The sequence below is a fragment of the Parasteatoda tepidariorum genome, chromosome 8 (genome assembly GCF_043381705.1).
Source record: "Parasteatoda tepidariorum isolate YZ-2023 chromosome 8, CAS_Ptep_4.0, whole genome shotgun sequence".
Taxonomy (NCBI): Eukaryota; Metazoa; Arthropoda; class Arachnida; order Araneae; family Theridiidae; genus Parasteatoda; species Parasteatoda tepidariorum.
In genome coordinates, this window is record NC_092211.1 from 70,651,424 (window position 1) to 70,674,768 (window position 23,345).

The 23,345-nt window shown below is 28.7% G+C and overlaps 1 protein-coding gene across 1 annotated transcript; it reads left to right on the forward strand.

Moving 5' to 3' along the window:
- The first annotated feature begins 362 nt into the window (after nt 1-362).
- Nucleotides 363-20,404, forward strand: LOC107436412 (nuclear cap-binding protein subunit 3). Its single transcript, XM_016048123.4, has 12 exons — nt 363-952; nt 3,438-3,500; nt 6,338-6,438; nt 6,979-7,007; nt 9,061-9,186; nt 10,331-10,435; nt 12,013-12,128; nt 12,920-13,082; nt 13,307-13,378; nt 14,486-14,611; nt 15,915-16,014; nt 16,937-20,404. Exons 1-12 carry the CDS (start codon nt 773-775, stop codon nt 17,535-17,537), a joined length of 1,782 nt encoding a protein of 593 aa, XP_015903609.1. The 5' UTR covers nt 363-772; the 3' UTR covers nt 17,538-20,404.
- Nucleotides 20,405-23,345: the final 2,941 nt, after the last annotated feature.

The following is a 23,345-nucleotide window of genomic DNA, read 5'->3' on the forward strand; positions in this document are numbered from 1 at the left end:
GACATTTTGGGTAGTAGCCGGACGATCTACGTTCGGTTGCTGTTGTTGTTGTAGTCCATTTACGTCGCACCAGAGCTGCACAATGGGCTATTGGCGACGGTGTGGGAAACATCCCTGAGGATGATCCGAAGACATGCCATCACAATTTTGATCCTCTGCAGAGGGGATGGCACCCCCGCTTCGGTAGCCCGACGACCTGCACGCGAAGTCGAGCACTTTACGGTAGAACAGTTTAACGAGGACCAATACCGCACACTCTCAGTCCCTACGCAGACTGATCCAAGTGGTCACCAACCCGCACACTGACCGCAGCCAGTGATGCTTGACTTCGGTGATCTGCTGGGAACCGTGTCTTAACGATCAGACCACTGCGGGACTGCAGATGAAGGATAAAAAAATATTTGGAGATAATTAAAAATACAAATTTAACCATGCGAGTTATATGCAAGCGTTAGCTTTTCTGAAATTTTACTGTTCGTAATTGTAAAAAGTTCACTTTTTCAGTTCAGATTAAACGGTTGAAACTATTGATTGGGATCTGATATATAAGAAGAGTCGACATTTCGTTCGTATAAAGCATGCTCCTTGAAAAAATGGGAGAAAACAAATAACTCACTTAATAGACTCAATTGCAAGGCTACAACTCTGCATCTTTTAAATAATAAATATTATCTTTGGTACATTTATTGAAGTCTTCAATCATTGTGTGTAGTCATTTCTGATTTATGTGCTAATTTTACTCAATAGCTTTATGCTTTCAATCTTCTAAACGATGTCTGATACTGGTGCATTTGGCAAAATTTTACCAAACTTAAAAGTGACAATTGGTGATGAATTGTCTAACTCAGATAATAGTTTAGAAGCCGGAGAAATAACTGAAGTTGAGAATGTGAAAGAAGGCGATGAAATATCCAAAACTGAAATTATTCGAAAATGGATGGATACTTTGCAGGTAAATTATTTTTAAAATTAGTTGTCTTGAAATTTATAACAACAGAAAATATGCTATTATTTTTTAATCACTGCAAAAGTATGGCATGTATTTATTAATTGTTTAAGTAACTACCACTAATCATGTTACTGTGCCGAAAATAAAAAAACACTCTTATCTAATGCTTTACTGATGAAATATTTAAAAAAAGTTCTGAATGCTTGATAACATTTCCGTATTAATATCTACATTGAAGTGCGGAGATTTCCGCATCGTGATCTGTGGCAGAATAATCGCCAACTCTTGGAAACTTCCGTGCAGGGGCCCGCGAGAAACTTAAAAAAACATCGAAAGGAACTAACTCAAAAGTTATAACTCGTCGCCACCACAGGCAAACATCTGGACGTTTTTTTAAATTTGCAAGTTTAAAATCTATTTGGCACCTTGACGATTGTAGTTGGTGCGGCAGATCATAATGCGGAAATATCCCCAAATTAGTTATAAAGTTTCGGCCATAAATGATCAGTTGCATGCAAGAAATTGAAAAAGTATCTAAGAAGGTGACAAACATTACTCATTTGTTAGATATAACAATGTTCTCGATGAGCATTTTTAGAAGGCAGCCTGTCCTTGGATCCCTATAAATGTGCCTTTATTATAAAAATAAGCAGCCATTCCTTTAAAATACTGCCTTTTATTCATATTCCATTTTTAAAATATTTAACTACAGTTAGACCTCCAGGAAAAACTACCTCTATTTAGCGACCACCTCTATTTATGACCACTTTTAGGAGGCAAAGAATTTTTTCCATAGACTGCGTTGAAGAAAACCTTTAGGAGAGTCCATTAAAACTTCTCCTAGCGACTAGAAAAACATTTGTACCAAATGCAAAAAAGATCAAATAAGGAAACACAAAAAATATTGTGTAAGGTTCTTATTTAGAGAGCTAGTTTTGACGATACAACCTCATGTTGCAGTCAGGGTTCACTAATGATTATGCTATCAATGATTTACTCTAAGAGTTGAAAGCTAAATTAGAAAAAAAATTTATTTTAATAAGAACAAGCATCTGGAACCTCTTCTCACTTTTTAAAGCTAACTAATTTTTTATGATATAAAATTAAATGCAAACTTAAACAAAAAGCATAGTTATTTATTTAAAATAGCGTTATCATTTATAATTGGTCAATTTATTTTTACACATAATTATATCAACTAGGATCATTTTTTATGCCACAGGTCCTGGGTTCGATCTTCAGGCCAGGCAAGGCTGACTCAGCCTTTCATCCCTTCAGTGTGTCGATAAATGAGTACCAAGCATGCTTGGAAACTAAACACTGCGGGTTCTGCATTCGGCTGACCACCTAAACCGGAACATCTGCTCCTGCACCCCAGAGCCCTAGGTCAAGGAAACTGAGATTGGAACATTAGGCCTTGGCCCTCTATGGGCTAACATGCCACTGAGTTTAGTTTAGGTTAGGATCATTTTCATAGATGCTTAATTTTATTTATCAACCTGTTTTTTCATGATGCCAAAAGAAGTGGCATTTACACACCAAGAAAATGACACTGACTAAAATTAATATCATTTTCAAAAAAATCATGTACCTTCAATCACAATTTTGAATGGAACGATTTCAATAGAAATAACCTCTAAAAGCAACCAGCCTCCATCAACGACCATTTTACTATGGAACTGAGAGTGGTCGCTCCCGAGAGGTTTCACTGAATGGAAATAATGTGTAATTGTGCAGGGGTCTGTCCAGGCCGAATTTACTACCGTTTAGCGGTACCTTCACAAATTCAACTTCAGGAAAAACGGTAGTTTCACAAATTCAATTTAAGGAAAAACGGTAGTTGCACAAAATACTTTTTCTTAAAATTTTATTTTTGTATCCCTTAAGAAACGATAAATCCCTATTTTTGTGTTGATTTTTTAATATAATTTTTAATCTTTCACAAATTATGTCTAAATTTTCACAAAATAGGTACCTCTCAGAAAAACCTAGACAGACCCCTGTTGTGTATAAAGTTTGAAAGCTAGAAGTCACACTTATTTTTACAGAGAGAATCATGCAAAGTTTTCATAATATCTTTGCTTGTGATCTCCGAGATCTGTGTGCAGTGTGACGTCATGAGCAGGAAAATCGTAGCTTCAGCTCTAGGAGAGAAATGAACCAACCCCTATCTCTTTTCTTTAGTCCTGGGTTGCTACTGTTCCAACCATTTTTAAACTAGTAATTTTCCTACAAAAAGAAAACCCAGTTTCATATTATTATTTGAGTAAGGTGTATACTGAAAAAAAGAAAAAATTCACTCAAATACAATTTTTAATGTTTTGAATTTTAACTTTTCCCAAACTTTTGGCTGCAGTATCTTTTGTCTAATACCATAAAATAAGTTTACTGACATATTTTTAAGAGCTTGTTATGTTATAAAGTCCATAATGCATTGTAAATGAATTCTCTTTAGTTGCTGTTACACTTGTTTAATTTTCTTTTCCAGAATCCAAAGGTTTACAGCACTAAATTAGGTGGCTTTCAAACTGGCCTTGATTTGTCATCTGAGGTAATCAATTATTATTATTATTTTTCAGAAAAGTTTTAAGATTTGTCAAATATCCTTTCAGTAGTTTTAATAAACAGTGTATTAAATTTAGCCAATCCAATGAGGTAGTTATTAGGTAATTACTTAAAAGCATGATTTAAAATTTGCATGTCGTAATAAAATTTGAAATTTGTAAAACCATAAAGGAATGCATCGCAAAAATTGCTGAATAAATTATTGAAAAAAACTTGGATTTACGATGAAATGAGCAAAAACAAAGCATGTCAAAAAGTGCTTTTTTAAATGTGCAATTTAAAACTCTCTTGTCATAAGAATATCATAGTGAAAATACGGGTTTTTAAAAATCATGTGGGAAAGCGTAGCAATAACTCCCTTTAAGGAAAAAACATTCAGATTTACGATGAAAGTGGCACATATAAAAGCATGTTAAAAAGTGATGAATTAAACCCCTGATTCGTTATGTCATAAGAATTGTATTGATATTTTAAAAATCTATGGGAATCAGTAGCTAGAAGTGTAAAAGAAAAAAGGAAGAACAAGCTTCACTTTGATTTCCGAATGTAATCAATAAAATATAAAGCAAGTCAAAAAATGATTACTCAAATTTGAATTATGCACTTCATGTTGCATCAAAAATATCTGGTTTTTTAAAATCATGCAGCTATAACCTTTAAAAGAACAATCCAGAAACAACATGCAGTCAACTCTGCATAAAGCATTAATATTAGATTTTGCCAACTCTATTTATTTAAACGGGTTATTTTATTAAATGGGCATTATTCTATCTTAAATGCTAAGTTTTTACAAAATTTTTTTTTCTAGTGATATCTAATGCACACTATAATGTTTTGATTAAGTAAACTCAATTTTATGATCAGTGAACAATTCTGGGGTCTGCGCTAAGCATTCGCCATCTTGCCAAATGCGATAAAATCGTAGATTTGGGTGATAAAAGTGTGTTTTGGCCAAAGTATTGGCGAATGATTTTTTCCCCTGGAATGAAAAATATATGTTTAACTCGACCCTCAAAATTACATAAAAATAAATTTTTCTAAACAAATGAGTTTTTTTTTTCTTTTCGATTACAGTAATTTTGGATCGATGCGCCACATAACCAATTGGAATTTAATCACAAAAAAATTTGAGATTTGCATTTGGTGAAGACTTTCAAAAATTGGCAAATACTGTTGATATTTGGCTAATTTACTGGCTAATAATCTGAAATCCTTAGTGCGGGCCCGGAATTATAATTAAAGCTGTCAATGTTAGTATCAAAAAATATAAATGTTGTTTGAAGTAACATAAAAAAAATTATTGCTAATGAAAAGTACTGTAGAAAAAAGGTACTATAATGCCTGTTTAATTCGTCAATTCATCAAAATTCGATTTTTTTTTTCTTTCTTTTTCTACTGTGACGTCCATGGCTTGCATATTTCTTTCGAATGCTTTCACATATTTTTTTTAAATGTTGAAGCTTGAGAAATGCCAAATTGATTTCTTTTTTCAGTTTGGGATTTTTTGAAACTTAATGTTTCTATGACTTCCATCTTTTGAGTTAACATAAGTTATTCCTTGTCACTGACCAACTCAGAATTATTCACTGGAGTAAGCCATTATTATTCTACTTTAGAGAATGATGCACTGTACAATTGTGTGTATCTACTGGTTTTTTAAATATTTTCTCATCAAAACTAATACAGCGGGAGGGTACTGCAAGTCTTGACTGTGAAACAGATACTATTTTATATTCTTAAATCATGAGTGACTGAAGTAAGACAAAGATGTGTAAAACTTCCTTAGTTCTTATTAATTCTTAAACTAAGGCAACAAATGAACAGAAAGTCTTAAAGTGAACACTCATTGTATTCTCTTCTTCTTAACTGAGGAACATAAATACCATTCCAGCTGGTCAAACATTTCTTAAAAATATTTTTTTTTCTTTCATTTTAGTACCTCTTCTTATGCAATTAAGCAAGGACTTGAAACATCAAATAACTATTTTAATGAGGAAATTTAACATTAGTTTCATATAAAATGATTTGGTTCTGTTAAATTTTATTGGTATAAGCGGGTTATTCGAATATCTGATATGCAATTAAGAGGGGACAACTGTAGATTTACAATAAAATCTGTGCAAGTGTATCAAAAAGTGATAACTCAAATGTGTGGTTCAAATTGTTTTAATTTTACAAAAAAAAAACCTGTTCAAAAGCTCTAAATGGTTGCATATCAGCAATCTGTGTGCCACAGGTTGCGCATCCCTACTGAATCTTCTGTCATGCACTTTTTTTTGGAAAATTGCATTTAGATTTTAGTTTTTAATAATAATTTAATTTTTAAAAGTATTCTGAAGTGTCTATTTTTGAATTGCAACTCAGAAATCTTACAAATTTCTTTGTTGGAATTTGCAAAATCGGTGTATTAATGGCAAAATCATGATTTGTGTTGTGTACCAAACAGTTTATTAAAGCCTCATCCAAATCTTCTGTCTTGCATTTTGATTTTTATTCTTTAAAAGCTTTTTTAAGTTTCTCTATTTTTGAATTTCGTTTGTTCTGTGAAAGAAACTACAATCATACTTATTGCGAATGTGCACATTTTTATGCCATTATCCAACTGATGTAAAATTTTAATTTTTTTCTTTTTTTTCTTTTGCTTTGTATTTGAACATTTTATGTCTTTTTTTTTTTAACGAAACAAATTAGTGATAGATTTTTTTAAAAAAGAAATCTAGATATCCAGAAACTTATGACTGTCATGGATATCTAGTACCATTTTTTATTTGAATAACTCACTTAATTGTTATTTAATGAAAAAATAAAAAATTTTAATTATAGGTGTTGATTAAGAAGTTGGAGAAAAGAGCTGAAAGATTTGGATTAGATGAAAACAGTAGAAACCAAATCACCCAACTTGAAATAGATGAGCTATACAAAAGGCAAATTAAATATTTTGTTTTGTTATTCTTTTGTTTTTAATTTATTAATTTTGTTTTTATTAGGTTTGTTATGCTTTTTTTAATTTAGGGCTTGTAAAAAGTGTTTTATTTTCTATCTTTATAAAAAAGATTTTTTTTCTTCGCTGTGTCAATTGTTGTTCTAAATTACAAAAAATGCATGATTTTCACAAGATTCTCTGCAATATTTATCAGAAACTAGTTATTTTATTATGATTATGTGCAATTTTTGAAAATGTTTTTGAATTTTATTGAATTTATGTTTTGAAAATAAGTACTACTTAAAAGGATAGAAAAAATAATTTTTATTACTGCACAGATCCTAATTATGTTTTTTTTTTTAAATTTTATTTGGAAAGTGATTAAAAATATTTTCTGAGTGCTTAAAAAGTACTTAAAAGGTGCTAATTATTTGTTGAAGAATCTGGCTACATACTCTGTTGTAGATTACTATTAACTTTTATCTTTTTGCCTTTATATTCATATCGCCTGTATATTCTTTACTTTCTTATTCTTTTATAGTTTTGGATATGATCCTACAAATTTATCAGGTAAGTCATATTTTCTTTCCCTTTTTTATTTTAAATTCTTATTAGAAAATTATAATATATTTACTTTTGCAATATTTCTTTGCTTAAAACCTTTTATATATATATATACAATCAATAGCTTTTGCAATCTAATGTTGGTACCATGTATATATCTAATAAAAAATGCTTAAACCACAGTGTATATAATGAATAATTTACCCAACTAGCTTAATTATTAACTTAAACTGTATTTGTTGTGTTGTCAGTTTATTTTAAAAGTAGCTCAAAGGAAAAATAGAAAATATCAGATCATTGAAGACTTGAAATAACAAAAATATGTGTTAAAATAATATTGCAATTGAACTGAATTTAATTGTTAATGTCACACATAAGCTAAGCTAAAAGGCTCTAGATAATGATCTCAGATCCAATCCTTAGTGCATTGTATGTTACACCAGTTCTCAAAAGTTATTGTTTGTAAAAATCATCTGGTTTCTACATCGTGTTTTATAACCACCCAACCATGTGTGGAATTTTTCTGGCTCTAAGCTTTTATCACAGGGTGTCAAACTCCAATTCGAACAATTGAAGATGAAAATGTTTTTCAGTATGCTGAGTAAATGATTTAAATGCTTTATAGGTATAGTAAGAAATAAAAATTTTAGAGAATACATATTTTTAATGATTATTCCCTTAAACTCATTGTCCTTTATGCCAGTGTTTGTTTCACATTGAAGTTCCTTTTTTTTTCCCTTCAAAATTAGTTGAAAAATAGGTATTTAGCAATTTGGTATTATTTACTCAATTTTTTTTTCACTCTGTTATTTGCTTTGAAAATTTATTTTCCCTTGCTAAAGATTAGCTATTCCACATTTTGACTATTGAATTATTTATTATTAAGAAAGTATAAATGCTATCGTAACTCATAATTATTCTAAGAGAATTCTAGGGAAATCAATGTTAGTTTACTCAAATTGTCTCCCCATTCATTAAATTATGTCCATCTATCTACATTCAAATTATCCTATTGCTTTAACCAAAAAAAAGTTTCAATTAAACTGAAAACTTAACATTGGTTTAACAGTAGGAAATTTTAGAGAAATTAATGTTAGTTCATTCAAATTATCCTGTTGCTTTTGAATATTTTTTTTCTTAAAAGAATTGTTTCAATTTTTATAACAATAAGTAATGTTATCCTATAAAGTATATTCGTACAGTAGAACATTGAGCGATTGTTCTTAATAGGATCATTCAATAGATAGGGAAAACAATGAATGTAGATCAACATAAAATGTCAAATAATGACTTGAAAATGTTTGAAAAATAATTAAAAGGAAATTAATAAATTCACAATATGTACAAACAATTTTATTTGAAAAATTATGTTCTTACTGCAAAAATGTTAGCGGTAACGATGAATATACACATTTATTTACTTAAACAAAGTAGATATTTTGCTTTGAACATGCCCTTTTCTTCTCAGAACAAACTAGTAATTGTGGACATTTGTAACAGATGAGCTGTTCATCGTCTGTTTGGTTCATGCTCCTTGTTGTTTCAAAGGCTTTGTGACTCTGTTACGCTGCCTTCATCAGCACTTCTTCAGCTTCAGCTATCATTTCTTGAAATTCATTTCTTAAGATTCATTCATTTTCCTCAGATCAAACATTAAACATGATGTTTAAGCGATAAGCTTTCAATCTAAGAAATCCTCACTTTCTTCTTTATTGACATCAAGAGTTACTGTTTTTATTCTGAAAATGAAATAACTGGGCTTTTTTTTAAGCCAATGGAATTTCTGAACGATTTACGTGAAACTCTGCCAGTTATAAAAATGATCTAAAGGATTATTAAAGGATAACTTTTTATGAATAACATTTGTGAGGGGAACAATAAAGCGAGATGATACATGGGAAAAAGAAAAATCAGTGGATCTAAGTTCCACTGTATCCAATCAGAATTTAATCTTTTCTTGAAAAGTTCAATTTTCTAGTGAAATATAATTTTTTAATCTAAAATTATGTAGAATATTTCTTATTATTTTGTTTACTCTATATGTTTTCATATGTCTCAGGCAACAAGAATTTACGGCTGGGAGTCATACACATGAGGGGTGTTAATGATATGAATACTAAAGAAGTTAGTGAATATTTTAAGGATTATGGTCCATCTTCAGTTGAATGGATTAATGATACATCATGTAAGTGTATCATTATTATTTTATTTATTTTTGTGAAAACATATTTTTGTGTTTTCTTGTGTAATAATTGAGAATGTTTATAAATAAAAATTTCGAGATATAAATCATATGCTATTACCTTTTGAAATAAGGCTCTTAAAATAGTAAATTATGTTAGCATATTTTTTTTATTCAATTATTAATTTTAATTGAATACATATTTTATTTCGATATGTATTTTTTTCATTATAGTTATTGTTAAAGATGAACATTTATTTTTAATAAAATGAACCCTTTTCTGAAAGTTCTTTTTAGATGAATTATTCTAAAAAAAAATATTATTTAATTTTTTTCAAAATTAGAACAGTTTAAAGATGTAATATTACCAATCCAATAATAGTAATCCCATAACCTTTGACATGTTTGAATTCTTAGAAAGAAAACTACAGACCAGGATGTAAAGTAATCTGCTTTCCTAAAAAAATATTTTAAAATAAATTTGTGAAGAAAATTTATTTGCCTTTTTTAGATTATAAGTAACATAGTTTATACATACCAAGTTTATGTAGTTAATTGTAACTTACTAGATGCTATAACTTGTACCACAACAAGACTAAATTGATTTACTGTTTTTATGCATCATTTCTGTTAAATATTATGTTAAATGTGCACAAAGAATAAGATTTTAATTAATAATATAGAACAAGAAAACATACCAAATATAGTGTTAATTGCTTATAAGTTTTTAAAAAAATGGCATTATTTACATATATTTTGGCTAGAAAATTTTTATATTTCAACCACATTTTGACGGTAAGTACAAATTAAAGATATACTATCTTTCTTGTGCAACTAACTTTACATAATATTTTTATTTTTTTAAGTTTTTTTATTTATTTGTTTGGAAAAATCAAATGTTTACTTTCACTATTCAAAGTCTTTTTAAATTATTAAGCTCTTGATTAAATCTAATCACAATAATTTGATTTAAATTGTTGACACTGTGTTACAGAACTCTATTTTTCTCATTTTGCTGGAGAATGAATATTATTAATGTTATATAATATTTTTTTAGTATTATTATGAGAAAATTCAATCAAAACTTTTTTTTTTTAATTAAATATATCTATTAGAGGTCTCTCTTCAATTAAATATTTGTTTTCAGGTAATGTCTGCTGGTATGATGAAACAAGTGCAGCTAGAGCATTACTTGGAATGAGTCAGCCTTTTTTGATTAGACGTAAAAGTAAAAAAGAAGATGCAGTTCCAGGTACTAATCATAGTTTTACTCTTATAACTTTTCTTGCTATTAAATATTTATTTATTATTATTACTTTATTTGTATTTTAAAGTATTGGCTGTATGTACCTCACAGGAATTATAAGATGTCAGCATATAGCAATGCTTTTCCGTAGCAGGAGATAATTTTTACTTAAGTATTAAAATGCAAAGTGAAATATTTAAGTATATTGCATAAGTTTTTTATATTTCAAATAATAAAACAATCTGAATAACTATAACTTTACGAAAAATTCATGGACTAAATAAGTTCATCCACATGTGAAAATTATTGTTGGCAAAATTATTTTAAAAAAAGAAGGGTGTCAATGATGCAAAAAAAATTTTAAAAAAATNTTTTTTTTTTTTTTTTTTTTTTTTTTTTTTTTTTTTTTTTTTTTTTTTTTTTTTTGCTCATATCATTTTTGTCAGTGAGTTTTATGTCTGGTCATAGCTCGAAATACATGTTTATGAAAATGGACACAGCTCAAAATGCAGGTTTAAGAAAATAGACACAGCATAGTTATTGGCTTTGACATTATTTCAGTATATAGATCATAATATGTAAATATTATTTTATTAAATTCTTCAAAGCCATATAGCTAACTCACATTTTAATGCTGTTGCAATTTTGCTTTTTTCAATATTAAAACTAATAATTTTAAGACTATCAATTTAATTTCAAAAATAATTTTTTTTGAAAATTTCTTGCAACTCTTAATCTGTTGAACCTTAGGAAGCATTATATAAAATATTCTCTTTTTTTTGTTGATCAATGTAATGCTGTTGACTTGAACTCAAAAACAGTCTGTGAGATGCATTACACATCACCCAACCATAGCTAAGCACTTAGTGTTGTTTTTCAGTGCTCTATCTTTTAATGGCCATGGTAGGAATGCCATGTAATTTTAAGCCTGGTGTGTAGCGCCTGAGATACCTATCTCTAAGCTTCAAAAGCACAACCAATGAGAGAGAGCCGTGATGGCTAAGAGGATAGAGTGTTCGCCTTCCAACGAGGTGAACCGGGTTCGAATCCCAGCAATGACTGATCGATACGAATTCTGTATCTGTCTTGCTCCGACCACAGTGCTGACATAAAATATCCTCAATTGTAGGCGTATCATGGGTTAGAGTCCCCTTGACGTCAGGCTAACCGTGGGAGATTTCGTGGTTTTCCTCTCCATGTAACACAAATGTGGGCAACCAGCAATGTGAACGACTAATTAACTGCACCTTTCTAGCAGTATTTGTTAGACGTGTCAATTATTACAGTTCTGACATAGGAATAAAAGATAGTTTTTCGAAACTTGGTAATAAAATTATTTCTTATACAAACGCTTAATTTTTGGTATTTTTTCAATATACCATTATTTATAGTGGCTTTGCAATTGAGCGATAAACTTATTGTTCAGCCCTATTACCAATTTTTTTTAAGTTAATAAATTTGCATTTTAAAATTACAAGGAAGCATTATCCTTGCTTTTGTACTATAATAAATTTTTTATAATATCTGATTTACATTCTTTTAATTTATAATTATTTTTCAAAACCTTTACATTTTTATTAAAGATGAATTAGATAATGGGGAAATGAGTAAAGAAACTCCAGAGAATGAAACTGTAGAGATGAGTGAACCTGAAAATGGAGAAATTTCTGAGGCAAAAGAATCTGAACAAAATATTGAAGTAATTTATATTTATGAAGCTAAATACTTTTTTTTTTTAATTTTGAAATAATTCATATCTTTAAAAAGTATTTATGTATTTTATTTATAATTTTTTTTTTTTTTTTTTTTTTTTTTTTTTTTTTTTTTTTTTTTTTTTTNTTTTTTTGGTTTACGTAACACATTTTGGAAAGAAATGTTTTTTTTTTATAAAACAAGGTTATATAATATTCAGTAATAAGGCAGATTTCTTATGACTGATAATGCATCAATGAATTAGTTAAATATAGGTAAAAGCTCTTTTTATTATGCTAATTTTTTATTTCATTAAGGAAAAGCTTTAAAATAAACAAAAATTTAAAACAAAAATATATATATATATATATATAGCATCCAACCTGTACTATAAATGCTAAGACAGTAGTTTTTTTTATTGTTTCTGATAAATTATTTTTTGTTAAATTTTTTCTGATTCCACAAAATTCTACTACTTGGTGAAAGATTTTAACAATAAATGAATTTGTTCCATTTTTAAAAACTAACTGTATAAAATTCAAATGAAATTTAAAGATATTTTTTGACAATTAATTTTGATCTTTATTAATTTTGACATAAATAAATTGAAAAAAAAATCAAGCATAACTAAAATTTCAAATTTAGATCTTTGAACATATGTTAAAGGATAATTTTTACAATTATAATTTTTGATTAATGTTCATCTGTAGTGTAAAGTTCACTCCCATTATGAAGATATTTCTTTTTATTCTGTTTTTATTTATTTTTTTATTATTTTTATTTTTTTCATAATTTTAGTCTGAAGCAGATGTTGAAATGGAAGTTGACAAAAAGCCAGATGGTGAATCTGATGAAGACGTTAAAAATTTACCTCTTAATATTCCTGTCCCTCCTGGTTGCTGGAGATTAGGTATTCCACATACAAAAGCAAAAGCTATCTTACTTCGCTTTGCTACAAGAGGTAAGCACATCATTTATTATATAATATAAGCTAATTTACTTAATATAATATTTATTTAATGATTCATGTGTAGGAATATTTACGAAAATAAATCATTTTTGGTTATTAACTTCTTCCAGGCTCAAATTAAAAGTTGCTGCTTTTATGTGTATTATATGTCATGATTTTATAAACCATCTACATTATTTCCTAATATTATGTATATTACTATTATGTGTTTTCAGATGATAAAAAATTACCTGGTGCAGAAAAACGAAGCCAGTATTATATGAAATATGGAAATCCAAATTATGGAGGTAAAAACATAACTCTATTTTTATTTTGCACCATAAGATCCAATTAACTTATAACTTCTGAATATTTTATTTAAAACTCTTTTAAATTTAGTTAAGTGGGTATTCTAAAAAAAGCTATTATTGCAGCCCTCTATTTTTTGCTAATATAATGGTTTTTAAACATTTCAAAAGCACAGAATCGAAATTTAATTATATTTTTTTCGACATTTTTGCTGAACATTCCATCAATTTATATATTTTTTGGCTTGCACAATATTCATATTCTGATATTGCTTATTTAATATATTTAAGTTTAAATTTGACTAATATACAAGCAGAGCCACTTGTCATCTTAGATTATTGGTTTAAAACCATCGACTTTTTAACTGATAAAAAGCTAAAAATCACTTCACAATTTCATACCTAAATTTTAAATTCTATTCTTTAAGCATTAAATTTTTTGTTAAGCTTTTTTATAAATCAGAGTAAGCTCATGAATTTTAAATGAAATATCAATAAAATTTAATGACAAAGCTTTTGTACTTCAAGTTTTAAAAAATATGTTACCTAATTTATTTTTATTTCATCTTGGAGTAATTTTAATCAGTATAATAATTTTTTTTTTTTATTTACATTAATTGCCCCTTCTTTTTTTGTAGAGAATTTTAAATTCATTATGTTTTATATGCTTAATTAAAATAAAGTTAAGAACCTTTGAAGGCATTTTTTAAACTCTTTATAAAAGTTAATTAAATTTTTTTTAAATAAATTTCCTTGCCTTTTTTTAGAGTTGTAAAACCTTCTCATTTATTAAAGAATAAACTGTTTGTCCAAGTTTAGGATTTATTGATTACTATCTGTTTACATTTATTCCCTTTTTTCATATTAAACATTTCTTCGTGATATTTTATGTTGCTTTGTTCATTAGATATTGCTCGTGTTTATACCTTATTAATGTTCTCCCTTAATTAGACATTATTAATTTTCTTATTATTTATAACTTTTTCTCAATCTGTCCATTTTTTATGTATTTCACTTTACTGGTCAAAATTAATTATTTTCAAATTTTTTTTATGGACCCATCTTTTATTTTTTATGCATTTTGTTTTTATTTATGTTTTGCTTTAGGCTTAAGGGGTCTTATAAGTACTTCAAGAAAGCGCAAATTTCAAGTTGCACGAAATCGTCAAGTTGTGGAAAATTTTAGTGGTGATCCTGAAGAAGCAGCAGATCGTGAGCCTCATTTTTCTTCAGGTTAAAACTTTTTTTAATTAAATTTATTATTTATTTTTATTTTAATTAAAATTTCCTAATATCATCATTATTATTATTTTTATTATTAGTTAAATATAATAGTTTATCGATTTTTTTATTTTATTAAATATTTTTAATTTAATTTATTAATTTGGAATCAATTGAAAAAATAATCTGAATAAAGTGTTATAATAATCAAAGCTAAATTTGCTATAATACTATGTTACTAGTTTTTTAATAATTTAATTGGATATATATTTTACATTATCTTATTAGGTTGCATTTTAAATAACTTCTTCATTTTAATCATGTTTAAAAAAGCACGTTAAATTGAATATGAAGTGTAATTTATTTTATAAAATATTAGGCGATTGCTTCTCTCTTAGACTTGATTCTACTTATGATTCTTCTCGATTCTACTTATAATATGTTTTAAATGGTTAATTGCAAATTTTAATGCATTCAGAGTCATACCACTAATTATGTTTTCTTCAATAAATAAATTGTACGAGTAAAATTATTTTTTATAATTCATTTATGGTTTTAAAAAAACTTATCAATATTTTACTATTTTTCTATTGCAAAAAAAAAATTCTTTTCCTAATCATTTTAATTCAGTTTGTTATTTCTTAAATAGATAGTGGTTTTTAGAATTGGAATAATAAATGTAGAGTTTAAAATAGTGGTTTTAATTTTAAGATTTACTTTTATTTTTACATTCATTAATATACTATTCATTTGTTGTAAAATTGTAAGCTGTTAAAGTTGTTCAAATGTTGTTAGGAAGCTATTTTCCATTCTCTGAGTTGACTTTGTGTTTTAGAAAATACAAAAAAATTACCTATGAAGGGCTTTAATCGCATAAAAGTAAGTAACAATTAGGATTACCCTGTGATCCAAAAAAGAAGCCAACTCTGGGGTGCTATTTTCTCTTGGGGCATTATGAGTTTGTTAAATTCATTATTTCTCAACATGTTTATTTAACGTTATAAATGCAGAATTTATAAGCCCAGAACTTCAAGTTAATAGCCAATTTTTTACAGAAAGTAAAATTTTTAAAGCCCCACCCATCTACATATTAAAAAGATGGTCTTAAGACTCAAATTAATATTAGATAATAAATAAATTAATTTCTTTTTAAAAATTAACTTCAATTTAAAACATGTTTTAACTTATTGTTAAAAGAAATTATCCTTTAAAGGGATAAAATATTTAAATTTGTTATTTGATGAAGTCACATTTTATTTCAATTGTTTTGTTTTTTAACCTTTTTAATGTTCTTTATTTTCCTACTTTCAATTAGCATCTATAGACTCTCGAAAACGTTCAAAAGTTCCTCGTATGAAAATGTATGCTGATGAAGAAGAGGAGAAAAAAAGGAACAAACGATCACGTCCTGCACTGTGCGTATTTTTTTTTTATGCTTTTAATTCTATGGTTATTTAGAAAGCCTTTAAATACATTTTGCCAAAATGCTATTTTTCTTCTTTTTTTCAAATGTTCATAATAGCTTTTTTTTCTTTCATTTTTTATTTTTTCCAAAACTAAGTGTGTCTCTCTTGTCTTAGACGTTACATTAAATTATCGATATAAAAATTAATTTGAGTCTGCCATATATAATTCTTCTTGACCCTAAAGTCTAGAGCATGCAAGGGCCGTCCCATCAAGTTTTTTCCCCTTAGAGTCTGCCAGATGCATGATGTTTCCAATTAATCATCTTTAGTGTTTTCTAACCTTCCTCAGTGTCATCAAGCCATCTGACTGGAAGTCTTCCCCGTTTTCTAATACCACCTGGTGTGTTGAAGGCTTACAATTATGCAGGATTGCAATTCTCTGATCTAATTAAGTGTCCAAGAAATCTTATTCAGTTAGACCTAATGACTTTTGATGAATTTATAATTTAGATAAGCTCTCAGACAATAGCAGAATACCAAATATATACTTATACCAAACATTATTTTCGTGGACAGTATTTTTCTTTCAAAAATTTTAATAGTTTCGGATATGTTTACTCACTCTGAAACTTTTGTTGCCATAGGCCATAGAGGACTACTAGCCAGATTAGTATTTTATAAATGCTGATTTTCGTTCTATTACTTACTTGTCATGATCTTAGTATATCTTAAACTGAACTAGCATCCATTTGCCAGCATCAAGCTATAATAAATTTCAACTTTAATTTTTTTTCTTAGTGTTTACGCCTATTTAATTATTTCTTAATGTATTTTTTACCATGCAAGTTTAGCTATCAAAATAAATAATAAAATGAAGAGTAAAAGTTTGTAAAATTTCATTTTTAAGATTGGATATTATGGTTCGTTTCAGGAACACTAGAGATTCTAGAAATATCAAGAGCCGTTTGGGTCCTAGATATACCAAAGATGAGCTTATACAAATTGGACCTAAAAGATCTGATGATGAAGACGAAGACCTTGAGGAAGAAACATTCTCTGTCACTTGCAAGATTCCATCACGTTATAACATTTGGTCAGATCAAGCGAAAAAAATGGCTCAAGAAGAGGAAGAATTTGAGGAAAGAAAACCTTCAAAGTCTAAAGATACTTGGTCTAATCAATCTAAAGGAATAGATCGAGAAGAAGAAGAAGAAAGATCTTCAAAGTCTCGAGGTTATAATATTTGGTCTGATCAAGCTAGAAGAATGGCTCAAGAAGACGAGGAATTGGAAGAAGAAAGGTCTTCTAAGTTTCGAGGCTCTTCAAGATATTCAGTTCACGCACCTGAAAGATCTTCTTATGATCGAAGCCGTCGCAACAACTATGACTATTCTGGTGATTTAAGAGAGGCCCTTCGTAGCTCTAGTCAAAGACAGAAGGCACCAGAAAAAGATCTGCGTATGAGAATTGATAGATTAAAAGAAGATAATCCTCAGAAACATCGTTCACCTTTGTGCAGGGATAGCGATTAATTAACAATTTTTAAAAATTTTAGTTGTTTATTTTTAACTGCCTCAGCTATTATCTTACTTTACATTTTTCCAAATTCAGTTTCGCATGGTTTTAAATTAAAGCTACATTTATTGTATCTAAAACTTATTGCTAAGTTGAACCTTTGCCTTAAAACATTTATGGTCTTTTGCTGTAAGTCTGCCTTATTGTACTTCAAGCCGCCTTGCTTTCACTTGACGTAATCTTAAAATTTTATTTTTAGTTTAATATAAAATGCATTTGATAAGTTAGAATTGCATATGCCTTAGAATAGCTGTTCTCTGGGGTTACGACAGTTAGGACTTTTTTTTACAAGTTATGATTTTCGAAGTGTGTAATTATATTTATATCTAATGAATTATCCATTATTTATTGAATATTTCCTTTATTTGAAAGAACTTTTTTAATTGAGATGCTTACGAAGGAAGAAATGTTAAATTAAAAAACAATCGTTTTTCGAAAACAAATATTGTTTAATGAAAAGAATACGTGTTTATGAATAATTGCATTAATATTCACATCGAATTAACAACTTCAAGTATGTTTCCCTGATAACCATTCTCAACATTTATTTTCATCCTTTTTCATTTTTATTTCAACAGAAACCATATTTCATTTCATTCGTTATCAGTTTTCCCCAAATTCAGAACTAGACAAGATGGTGCCCTGCACCTGTGAATTCAACTATCTGACGTAAAATAAAATTTTAAGACTATAAATAAAATAATAGGTTAAAAAATTTTTTACTTTTCATTCTTTCACTGAATAATTTAAAACAAATTAATGCAATTTTAATCATTGAATATTTTCAAAATGATTACTAGTTTTCATTGGCTTATATGTTCACACTTGCTAATAATAATATATGTTGCTGTAATTATGTTTTACATAATTTTTAAAGGCTTTTGGAATTTTTATTTAAATCTTTTAATGAGGGTTGTTACCAGCTACCATTTAAGACCTTATCTAGTAAGCCTTACCTAGTTATGACATATTAGCCTCAGAAACATATAGTAGAGATAGTGATTAGTACATTTTTAAAGTTTTTTTCTGTTTTGTCATTAATTTGAATCAATTATGTCTGAAAGTTGATGTCTTTCACTTACAGTTCTATAATTTTGAATTAAAACTGTACTAATTATATTCTATTTTAAACTATGATATGCAGTTTAGTTAGCGCTCAAATTTTGTTTTCCATGCATGCTTATTCAATGCTATAAACAAATTTTACTTTTTTTTTGTGCAAACCAACAGTTTTATGTTTTGTAGTTATACGTTTGGGTGTCAATAAATAAAAAAATACACTCATTCACAAATGACAAGTTTACTTGACTTACACAAGTGACTTATTTACTGTATTTATTGTTTTATCATTTGAAATGAATTGAGATGTATTTAGTAACCTAAAACCACTCACAATTGTTTAAATTGTACGAAGATTTTATTTTTATATAAAATAATATTTATTATAGCTGTATAAGTTACATTTATAATTCAAATTATTGATTTGCCTTTTAAATTAAGTACATTTTTATTTTAAAACAACGAATTAAATTTTGGTGTATTGCAATGAATTCCTTTTAATAATTAATAATTTTACAAATGTTACTTTGTCTTATACATTGAAAATTTATATGTATGACGTATTGTGTAGTATAGTTTTTTTCATCCAGTAAATTTTAGATATTTTCTATTTATTGTGATAGTATTTAAATTTCTGGTATTTAATTTTTCAATGTTATGTTGATATTTGTTTGTTTGAATAAAAAATGTACTTTGATTCAGTTTTAAAATTTATCTTTTAAATATAATTGCCTGTATTTTGATGACTGTACAAAAAAAAATGTTCTGCTTTTACTTGTTAATAACACAACAGTAATTATTTAAAAAGAAGTCTTGTTCAATAGCTTTAAAAAAGAGATTTAAATAAAATCTCTGCAAGTTGAAAAAAATTTAATTTTTAAAAATATAAATACTGTATCCGGCTTTGTTTTATAATATCATGACATACAGCTTCAATTGTAATTTATAAATCAAATTTTGTAGTTTATTTTTTCTTTGAACACACATACTAAGATATTTTCTGTTTTATTTAATTTCATTTTGTGATCGAATAATAAAGTATCTGTGGCTTGTTTTTAGTTATAGAATTAAGGTTAACTTTTATTGAAATAATTTTAATTTTTTGCTTTATTTCTTAAATCTTATTTTAAGTTTTATTATTATTATATATGTCTTTATATATGTATCATGACTTTCATTTGGGAAAAAAAAATTATTAAACTATGCAATGAACTCACCTGAAACTGATTTTATCAAATCCAGCTATTGTACAAATGTGTATGACAAATTTTGCTGGGTTTTATCTTTTCCTCAAATGAACTTTATACATATACATATTTTTAAGTTCAATGTAAGAGCAACCTATTTTATTAAGACCCAGTAAACTCATGACTGTATTAACCTTTATATAATCGTTTCATTCCATGTAATTATTTCATACTTTATTGCATTTGAAAAAACTATGCAGTTTATCTATTTGTGATAATACAACAACAAAATCATCATATATTGACTACATTTTATATGAATGTTTCATTTTTAAAGTGCATTCTCATTTTGTGGGAATGTTTAGTATTTAGTGTTCTCATTTTATGAGAATGTTCCATATTCAAGTGCATACTAAAAAAGTAAAACTATGCAATTTACCAATCTACAGATATGCAATTTATCGATATATATATATCATCTTCAATCAGTCTATTCTATGCAAGAAAGATTTATTGTGTTGTTAGTTTGCTCTTGTAACTTAGGAAATAAAATATTTGTTTACAAAAAAATGTGAAAATTCTTGTCATTATTCACTTGAAAGTTAATAAAAAATAAAAATCTTAACCACTATATGTATAAAACCATCAATCTATTTTTTAGAAACCTGTTTTAAATTAATATAGTAGAATTTTAAGAATAAAAAAACTGTTTTTTTGTTTTCACAGAATAAATGAAAGTAAAAGCATAATTATTTTAAAAAATTTCCTTACTTTAAAATTAGTTTTTCATTGTTTAATAGTCGGTAAAATATTTAAATCATAGTTGTCAGTAACACCTCCAGGAAAGACCATCTTTATGTAACGACCTTCTCTATTTACGACCACTTTTGAGAGGCTCAGAATTTTTTCCATAGACATTATGTTGAAGAAAACCTTTAGGAGAGACCATCAAAACCGCTCTCAGCGACCGGGCAGTCTTTCGCACCAAATGCAGAAAAGGTCAAATAAGGAAACCTTAAAAAATATCAAAACAAAAAATGTTAATAAAACAAATTAGTAGATTAAAATGTATTCAAAATATTTGTGTGAGGCTATTATTTCGAAAGCTCTTTTTGGTGTCCGTTAAGGAGATCTGCAACCTCGTGATGCAGTCAATGATTAATTTTTTAGATAAAAGTTAAGTCAGAAAAAAAAAAATTTGATAAGAACCTAAGCATCTCGAACAAACAGGCTTTAAAGCTAACTAATTTTTATGATATAAAATTAAATACAAACTTAAACAAAAAACATTCTTTATTTATTTAAAATAGTCTTATAACCGTCGTTGAATAATTCTAAATTCTTCCGTTAAAATAGTTCTATAATTTTTATAACAGCTGACCCAATTTTGGGTTTACGACTACCAATGTTCAACTCCTCACCCTTGTAATTTTTAAGCCAATCCAGAAAGCAAGGGAACTCCTATATCGAGTATTGGGAGAAATTTGCCTTTGTGGAGGATTTTTCGATGGAGCTAACCCGCATTTACGTTACATGGAGGGGAAGATCACGAGAACCTCCCACGGTTAGCCTGTCGGCAAGGGGATCTAACCCATGATCCGTCTACCACTGAGGATATTTCACGTCATCACTGTGGTNATTCTATACTACTATTAATGTCTGATAATTTCTTTTTATGTTGTTTAATACCTTACTATGTACGGTTAGCGTGTCGGCAAGGGGACTCTAACCCACGATCCGTCTACCACTGAGGATATTTCACGTCATCACTGTGCAAGCCGGATGCGGAATTCGTATCGACTGGGATCGAACCCCGGTTCACCTCATTGGAAGGTGAACGCACTGTCTCCTGAGCCATCGCGGCTCTGGAGCAAGTATTTGGAGAAATTGGCCTTCATGAAGGACTTTTTGAGGAAACTAACCTGCTTTTGCATTACATTGAGAGAAAACCCTGCCACAGTTAGCCTGACGGCGAAAGGACTCTGCATGAGCCGTCTACTATTGAGGATATTTTCCGTTAGTACTGTCATCGGTTGGAGCCGGGTGCGAAATTAGCATCGACCAGCCATCGCTGGGGTTTGAACCCGGTTCACCTCATTGTGAGGCAACGACTATATTCCCTTAGTCACCTATCTTTGGTAATTTTTTTTACACATAATTATATCAGCAAAGATTATTTTTATTTGACTCTAAATTTTATACATCGATCCGTGTTTTCATGACGTCAACAGCAGTGGCAATTCCACTCCAAGAAAATGACGCTGACTAAAATTAAAATTGCTTGCGAAAAATCATATCTTGGATAACAATTTTGAAGTCAATAGACGCCTCCATTAACGATCATTTTACTGTAGAACAGAGAGATTACATTGTTATTATTAATACAAGTATGTTAAAATAATGTTTTTTGCACTTTAAGTATAAACATATTTTTATAACTATCGGGAAAATGGCAGACTTCTACATAGCAATAAATAATATCCACTGTAGAACATCGAATTCAGAAATATAAGGAAATTTAAAGGAATGAGATCCTTCATTTATTAATTTTTATTATGCCTAAACTATGGGCATTTGGCGATATTAAACAAATGTTTAGGTGCGTTGTGTACGGTGATTGTATTTTATGGAAGTGCCTTTAATACTAAGTGTTGATTTTTCATTGTAAGAATGCGCTGTTGTAAAATAAATTACTGAACTTAGTTTTGGTAAATTGGCCTTACAAAAAAAGGTTATTTTTATCTTCTTTTTTTTAAAAATTACTTTATAATTTTTTTTATTATTGTTATTATTATTGACGATCGCAACACTCGAATACGCCATTTGGGGAGAAACCGCTTTCATGCCTTTGGCCCTTCTCCCTTCCCTCTCCTCCTCTTTTCAGTTGTATAGGAATGTACTGCGATATTTTCCCCTTTTTAAATAATTTTCGTATTTAATTGTCAAAAACGTTTTTTAAAATCCCCACACCACTTTCTTTTAAAAGTAAGTTCAATGTAGTTTCCATTTCCGCGTAGTTTCCTAACTTAAAAGCTTTTAATCAGTTTGAAAATCAAGACAGGAACTAACATTTTTCTGTCATCTATGGCTCCGCTAATGATGAAAGCCTTAATGTTGCCATAGGTAAAGAGGTTTGCTGTGCGCCTTCTGCAATCCTTATCCATCGCCAATTAGAGGAAAGGAAACAGTTGCAGTTCATTTACATCGCACTAGAGCTGCACAATGGGCTATTGGCGGCGGTTTGGGAAACACCCCTAAAGATGATCCGAAGACATGCCATCACAATTTTGATCCTCTGCAGAGGGGATGACACCCCCGCTTCGGTAGCCCAACGACCTGCATGCGAAGCCGAGCACTTTACGGTAGCACAGTTCAACGAGGACCAATACCGCACACCCTCGGTCCCTGCGCAGACTGATCCAAGTGGTCACCCACCCGCACACTGACCGCAGCCAGTGATGCTTGACTTCGGTGATCTGCTGGGAACCGTGTCTTAAGGATCAGTCCACTGCGGGACCA